General features: G+C 61.9%; 2 protein-coding genes across 3 annotated transcripts in view; one reads left to right on the top strand and one right to left on the bottom strand.

Moving 5' to 3' along the window:
- The window catches only part of MRPL54 (mitochondrial ribosomal protein L54), a 5,201-nt gene extending 3,942 nt beyond the window's left edge, over window positions 1-1,259 (top strand). The window contains exon 3 of the mRNA XM_011943444.1: window positions 1,086-1,259. Within this exon, the coding sequence (XP_011798834.1) occupies window positions 1,086-1,218 (133 nt within the window). The 3' untranslated portion in view covers window positions 1,219-1,259. The remainder of the gene's footprint in view (window positions 1-1,085) is intronic.
- Window positions 1,260-2,956: 1,697 nt separating this feature from the next.
- RAX2 (retina and anterior neural fold homeobox 2) lies at window positions 2,957-6,028 on the bottom strand. Of its 2 annotated transcripts, none has more exons than XM_011943448.1 (3): window positions 5,974-6,028; window positions 5,362-5,841; window positions 2,957-4,802 (listed from the first exon to the last, which is right to left on the bottom strand). In XM_011943448.1, exons 2-3 carry the CDS (start codon window positions 5,713-5,715, stop codon window positions 4,464-4,466), a joined length of 693 nt encoding a protein of 230 aa, XP_011798838.1. In that variant the 5' UTR covers window positions 5,716-5,841; window positions 5,974-6,028; the 3' UTR covers window positions 2,957-4,463. The 2 variants fall into 2 exon arrangements, with proteins under 2 accessions (XP_011798838.1, XP_011798839.1); XM_011943449.1 differs by having other exon boundaries at window positions 5,362-5,586; window positions 5,974-6,026.
- Window positions 6,029-7,247: the final 1,219 nt, after the last annotated feature.

Consider the following 7,247-nt stretch of genomic DNA (forward strand, 5'->3'; position numbering starts at 1 on the left):
ATTCTCCTGCCTCAGCCTCCCGAGTAGCTGGGATTACAGGCGCCCGCCGCCACACCCAGCTAATTTTTGTATTCTTAGTAGAGACGGGGTTTCACCATGTTCACTAGGCTAGTCTCGAACTCCTAACCTTGTGATCCACCTGCCCTGGCCTCCCAAAGTGCTGGGACTACAGGCATGAGCCACCACGCCTGGCCTAATTTTGTATTTTTAGTAGAGACAGGGTTTCTCCATGTTGGCCAGGCTGGTGTTGAACTAACTCCTGACCTCAGGTGATCCGCCCACCTCGGCCTCCCAAAGTGCTGGGATTACAGGCGTGAGCCACTGCCCCCGTCCTGCAAATACTTATTGACCACTGACTGCATGCCAGGCCCTTGCGCTAGGCTTCAGGGATACATAAGAGCTCAAAATAGACACAAGTCACCACCCTGGCAGAACTAGCGGGGGAGGCAGACAGGAAGCAGGAAGTCAGGCAGCTGTGGTGGTGACACTTCCGGGAAGGGGGCAGGAGAATGAGTGACAGATCAGGGACGTTTGGCTGCTCTGGTCTGAGGTTTGGGGGACACAGAAGCCAAGACGTGAGTGGGTGAAAGGGGCTTTTCAGGCAGTGGGCATGGCCTGTGCAAAGGCCCCGGGGCAGGACCGCACCTAGTGTGCTGGAGGAACAGCAGGGAGGCCTGTGTGGCTGAAGCAGAGTGTGGAGGGCGAGAGAGGGAGGAGGCGAGGACAGGGCCTGTGGGCTGCGGGAAGGGTTCTGCTGTGGCCCCAAGCTGATCTGAAGCCTGGGGAGGGTCAGGAAGGCTGAGCAAGTGGGGACAGGTGGCCTGGTGTGGACAGTGCTGGGAGGCAGGAGAGGGCTTGGCATGTGCCAGCCTCCGATGTTGTGCCATTGGGGTGCGGTTGGCTCCGTTGGTGTACAGCCAGGGACCCTCCCAGCCCAGGGTCGGGGAGGGACCACCCCGAGATCTTGCAGCCAACCAGTGGGCTTGGGACCCAGCCCTGTCGCCGCCTCTGCCCGAGGTGCCCAGGACACCAGGTGGCCCAGGGGGTCGCCGTGTAGCTCTGATTCCTGCCTGCGCCCTCGTCAGGCTGTTCGAGATGAACTTGGGCCCCCCAAAGACCCTGGAGGAGCTGGATCCCGAGAGCCGGGAGTACTGGCGGCTGCTGCGGAAACAGAACATCTGGCGCCACAACCGGCTGAGCAAGAACAAGAAGTTGTAGCGTGGCGGGCCCGGCCTCCCGACCCCGCCTCGAGGGCTTGCTGCGTAGCGTGGTGGGCCCAGCCTCCCCTTGCCGTTTTCCCAGAGGACGCGGACTTTTGTGAGACAAGAGGCGGCTCCCCAGCCTGGGTTTCCATGTGACCCCACAGTGGGGCTGGACCAGGGCCCTGGAGGCCAATAAAGACCTTTCTGGGTAGACCCTGGTGCCCCTTGGTATAGTCTGGCGTCGGTCTGGCAGGAAGAGGGCCCCTCAGACCCCAGGGATCCCGGCCTCCACCCCAGCCAGTGGCGGGCTGTCTGCAGGTCCCCTGTGCCTGCGGCCCTTGGTGGGCTTCTCTTCCCAACTCTGGAGTTCCTGACACCGCCCACGAGGCCCCAGCCCCAAATCTCAAGCTGCTGGATGAGGGGGTTGTCCTAGCTAAGCCGCTCTTCGTTGCAAGGGACTCAAACCTAACTCAAGCCGTCAGAGTCAGAAAAGAGGCTTTATGAGCTTCAAGAACAGAGATGTCCGGGGATAGCGGTGTGGCTTCAGGTGTGGCTGGATCCAGGTGCTTCCATATTCAGACCCGAGGCCCTCTCCATCTCAGGGTCCTTGGATCCCCCATGGGCAAACGCTCATGGGCAGGGTAGCCCCAGGGCTCCTGGCTGACGTCCCCACCAGCACAGCAAGTAGAATCAGAGGGAAGGGACTGCCCCTTCCTTCCTGCCACAGTCACAGTGTGGTCCTCGATGGCCTATCCCTGGAGCCCAGGGGCTTGGGGCTTCCTTCTCCACCCCCAAGTCCTCTGTCCACTCCACTGGAGCCCAGGTCTCAACCTCCGCCCCCAGTCCACCCTCTGGAGTCTGCTTTCAGCACCCTGACCCTGACCCACAGCCCGAGTGAGGACTGGCCTCCCTGCAGTCCCAACTCCTGCCCTGCCTGGCTGTGATGAGGAGCAATGGGGCGGGATCCCGAGGGCTGGAGCCCACCAGATTGGAGGAGGCTGGGGGCGACACCAAGTTAGGGAGTGATGGGGCCTCTTGGTGGGGGTAGATCACCTCATGGACCCCATGTCCTGCAGAACTCCCAAGGGTCATGCCATCAGCTCCACGCTTGCCACAGCAGCCCCACCCATTCCTAGGTGGGTACCCTGGGGCTTTGGGCTGGGCTCACCCACCCTCTGGCTTCCTCTGTCCAGAAGCTGGATGGGCGGGGCGAGGACCCGAGGCTAATTCTTCCCGTCCCAGGGAAACCCTAACCTTCATCCTCTTAGGGGACGCTGGAGTGGAGCGGATTACCACGCACCTGCTGTCCCCGGTGGCCTCCCTGGGCAGGCGGGGGTGTAAGCACGCCTTCTCTGGCACTCACAGCAGGTGGTGCCAGCCCTGTTCCCACCCTCCTGTTATCCCCCCAAGGTTCTCAGGGTAAAAATCAAAGTTATAACAGCCACTGCCTTGCCTGGCCTCCCCGTCACCTCTCTCCTCCCCCTCCTCACTCTACTCCAGCCACACGGGCCTCCTTGCTATTCCGCCAATGCACCAGGCGCGGCCCTGCCCCAGGGCCTTTGCACAGCCTGTGCCTCTGCCCAGCCCCCTCCTCCCCTAGACCACCTCCCTCCCGCCCCGGTCTCCACCTTCACGCCAGCCTCCCCTCCTCCAGAACTCCCTGTTACAATTGCAGCCCCTGCCACACTCCCCATCTGGCTTTCCTGGGTTTTTTTTTTTCTCCCTATCGCTTATCACTGTCTGAAGTCTTATGCTTTAGGTTTGTGTTTTATTTATTTGTTTTGAGTCAGGGTCTGGCTCTGTTGCACAGGCTGGAATGCAGTGGTGTGATCACAGCTCCCTGCAGCCTCGACCTTCTGGGCTCAAGCCATCCTCCTGCCTCAGCTTCTCGGGTCGCTGGGATGACAAGCGTGCACCACTACACCTGGCACGTTTTAAAAATGTTTGTGGAGACTGGGTCTTGCTCTGTCACCCAGGCTGGTCTCAAGCGATCCTCCCACCTCGGCGTCCCAAAGCACTGGGAGTGCAGGCATGAGCCACCACACCTGGCCTGGTTTAGGTTAAAAAGAAAAAAAAATCTTTCTTGTGCATACTGCCGTGTCCCCAGTGCCTGGTGCACAGTGACATTGGCTGGGCGTCGGGCCACAGGACTGGTGTGTGAGGTGCCGCCTGGAGATGGGGTGCCCCGGTGATCTGGGAGTGACCTGGGGAGCCCGGGCTGGAGACGAGGAGGGTAGCTATCGTAGCTCCTGCCCTGGTGCCGCACTTCTGTCCCAGGGGGTGGCCCTGGCCAAGACTGTCCCATCCCATGGCTCAGGGCCCCTCCTGCTGCACTGGGCCAGCCATGCTTGCCAGGCACAGCGGGTTCTCGGCCCCGCGACAGCCTTCTTGCTTAGAGCTCTTGGGCAATGCAACTGGGTCGGACAGAGCAGACGCCAGCCGTGCCTCCTCAGGGCTGGGGGACATGCACGGGGCCTGGGGTCTGTGGGGATGTGAGGAACAGGGGCTGATGACGACACAGCCAGCACCAGCCTGCCTCCACACGAGGGCCCCACCCTCACTCCAGAACCTGCTGCCGTGCCTCAGATGGTGGGGCCGGTGATGGGTCTGAAAGGCAGCTTCACCCACTCCCAGCCGTGCGACCTTGGGGACCTGGCCTCCTGTCTGAGCCCCAGTTTCCCTCTCTGTAGAATGGGCTGACGACTGTGCCCGAGGTCCAGGGCGCAATGGAGAGGGGAGCGCTCACATGGTGAGTGCACCGTGAAAGGAGACCAGGATCGCAGGAGCTGCTGTTATTGTCATTTCGGGGGGACCAGGAGCCTGGAGAGTGGGCAGCTCTGCTGACGGGGAGTGGGAGCGGCAGAGAGATTTAGACTCATGTTACAGAGTCAGCGGCCCCGCCACTCACAGCCTCACAGCCCGGGAACCTCAGAGGCCCCCACACCCCATTAACAGACGGGAGACTGAGGCCCCAGGAGGGGAGGAGGGCCCCCATCCCCGGCCTAGGAATACTTGGGTCACCTCCTGCCTGACACTGGGGGCCGGTCCGCTGCCAGCACGATGGGTGGCGATGGGGTGGGGGACAGGATGGGGGCGGAGGACCCAGCAGCCTGTCTCTGGTCCCGCTCCCCAGTGGTGGTGGCCTGGCCTGACCACGGTTGCTCCGTGACCTCAGCCTAGGCCAAGGCGTGGTGGCTGTCACCAGGGCACGTCTCCAGCTCTCAGGTCGAACCGAGGAGGGGGCCCAGGAGGGCAGCAGGCTCAAGCCGGCGGCCAGGCCCTGTCCAGAGCCTGTGCGTGTTCCTTGGCCAGCAGTCGCAGGGACGCCTCCTCCAGGGCAAAGCCGTCTGCGAAGGTGGGACCAAAGGCATGAGGCCCGAAGGACGCTTGCAGCCCCGGGCCCGGGCCCAGGAGGCGGGGGAGGCCTGGCACAGCCGGCGGTCCAGGTCCCAACCAGGGCTCCAGGGGCAGCGACATGGCCGGGGGGCGGGCGAAGGGCAGTGCTGGGGCCTCGGGAAGTCTCGGGGCTGCCACGGCACCCGAGCCTGACTCCAGCCGCTCCTGGCGGCGCCACTTGGCCCGGCGGTTCTGGAACCACACCTGGAGGGTGTGAGAGGGAACGGGGGGGATGCTGTGAGCTCAGCTGCTCCCCGCCACTCCTTGGAGATCCTCTGCACACCCCAGCCCTGGGGGTTCTGCCTCCTGGCTGACCCAACTCACACCTGCTGCTTTGCTGTTTCGTCCCAAGAAGACAAGGATCTCCGAAGCGTTCCCTAAGCCCAGGCTCCCTCCAGCTCCTCACTCTCCTCCTTGATCTCCCTTGGCCCTTATCATTCAAGGTCTTTAAAAGCATCGTTACCCATTACCCGCACCATTCTCTGCCTCCTCCTTCACCCGCTTCACACCTGGCTCAAGGGAAACGCCTCCAACTTAACCCCTCCACGTCTTTGCACACACTGTTCAGGCCGCCTAGAAAAATGTCCCTTTTCCTTCCCAGCTGGCACACTCCTACTCCAATGTCAAAACCTCAGCTCCCACACCCCCTCCTCCAGGAAGGCTTCCTAGCTTCTCTTCTGCTCATGCGCCGGGAGGGTCAGGCTCTTGCTTCACCTCGCTCCACGGGCTGTGAGAGGTGTGTGTGTTGGGGGGGTGCCCTCACCTGCACGCGCACTTCAGGGAGGTGCACCTTGGCCGCCAGCTCCTCACGGCTGTATACATCTGGGTAGTGGGAGGCCTCGAACGCCCGCTCCAGCTGGTGCAGCTGGTAGGTGGTGAAGGTGGTGCGGTTCCTCCGGTGCTTCTTCTTGGGGGCCTCCTCGCCCGGCCCCAGACTCCCACCCTCGGCCGCCGGTCCCTCGCCCGGGCTCAGGAACATGGCTCCCACCTGGCGAGACGGCAGCGGGACAGATGGCGGGGAGACGGCTGGGGAGGCTACCGTCAGGGACAGGGCAGGGGAGCCCCAGGCTTGCCTCCCGGCTCCGGGGAGATCTGTTCCCTCCACTGGGGCCAGCATGCGTTCTGCATCCCCGGGCTGTCCTCCTCGGGCTTGTGGGGGTCTCCTGCTGGGCCTCTGTCTGTTCTTCCTTCTCTGTGTGTCACTGTCCCTGTTTTCTCTTCCCCTCTCTGTGGCTGTCACGGCCTGTGTGTGTGGCGGGGGGGGGTCAAGGATGTCCCCCCCCAAGGAAGGCAGGATCCCTTCTCACGCCCTAAGCCCTCCACCCTGGGGGGGAATCTCTGCCCCCACCACCTCCCACGCAGGCCCCGCACTCACCGCCCACGGCAGCCCCTCTGTCAATCTCCACAGGGCACCTGCCCCAGCGGGCCCGGCGCCGCGTCTGCTGTGGCCTGGCCCTGCCAGACCTGAGCCGGGTCGGGGTTGGGTGGGGGAGGATTAGCTCAAGGTGATTAATTGAGGCGGCACCTCCCACTCCGTCCCCGGGGTTTTCCTGAGCCAGGAGGGAGGGCAGGGTGGGCGGAGGGCTGCAGCTCTAAGTGGGAGGCTGGGGGGGTAGTCTGCCGGGCTCCACCGCCCCTCACCATAAGATGCCACGGGGCTCTTCCTCCCTGGGCCTCAGTTTCCCTGGCTATAAAACTGCCAGACTAGGACCTACCCTGGGGAGATTTCAGCTTCTCAGAGCATCGCACAGAAATTGGCATACGGGGGCACTTAATGAAAGCCCATTGTTAATACTTTTATCTGCTGGGGGCAGAAAAAGGTGTCTTAGGACTCACAGACGTCAGAGGGGGTTGGGGAAGCTGAGGTCCCAGAGGTGAAGGTACTGCAGTTGGCTCTTCTGGACATAAAGGGCAGGGGACCTTTTAACTGGGTCTTTTTTTTTTTTTTGAGACGGAGTCTCGCTCTGTCGCCCGGGCTGGAGTGCAGTGGCCAGATCTCAGCTCACTGCAAGCTCCGCCTCCCGGGTTCACGCCATTCTCCTGCCTCAGCCTCCCGAGTAGCTGGGACTACAGGAGCCCACCACCACGCCCGGCTAGTTTTTTGTATTTTTTAGTAGAGACAGGGTTTCACCGTGTTAGCCAGGATGGTCTCAATCTCCTGACCTCGTGATCCACCCGTCTCGGCCTCCCAAAGTGCTGGGATTACAGGCTTGAGCCACCACACCTGGCTTTAACTGGGTCTTGAGGTATGAATAAGAGTCACCATTCACAGCCAGGCGTGGTGGCTCACGCCTGTAACCCCAGCACTTTGGGGAGGCTGAGGCGGGTGGACCACCTGAGGTCAAGAGCCAAGTTGTGCCACTGCAGTCCAGCCTGGGCTGGAGTGAAACTCTGTCTCAAAAAGAAAAAGAAGTTCACCATTCATTCATTCAGTAAGCACTTATTGAGCACTTACTGTGTACCAGGTACCGCTCACAGCAGTAGTGACCAAAACAGAAGACACGGGGCTGACTTTCTAGCGGGGCAAACAGACAACCAGGGACTGTGTTAAAATGCAGAGCGTGGCCAGTGGCCACGAGCCTGGGGAGAAAACCCACGGGGAGGAGCCTGTGGGGACAAGGTGGGTTCCTAGTTTATTTTGTTTTAGGG

This window comes from Colobus angolensis, unplaced genomic scaffold, assembly GCF_000951035.1.
Source record: "Colobus angolensis palliatus isolate OR3802 unplaced genomic scaffold, Cang.pa_1.0 Scaffold22, whole genome shotgun sequence".
NCBI lineage: Eukaryota > Metazoa > Chordata > Mammalia > Primates > Cercopithecidae > Colobus > Colobus angolensis.

What these genes read in the sequence shown, in the direction of transcription:
- RAX2 (XM_011943448.1), bottom strand. Translation starts at nt 5,715, where the DNA reads ATGCTGGCCCCAGTGGAGGGAACAGATCTCCCCGGAGCCGGGAGGCAA. An exon ending in TCCCTGAAGTGCGCGTGCAG is followed by an intron (nt 4,803 to 5,361) that starts GTGAGGGCACCC and finishes CACACCCTCCAG; the next exon opens with GTGTGGTTCCAGAACCGCCG.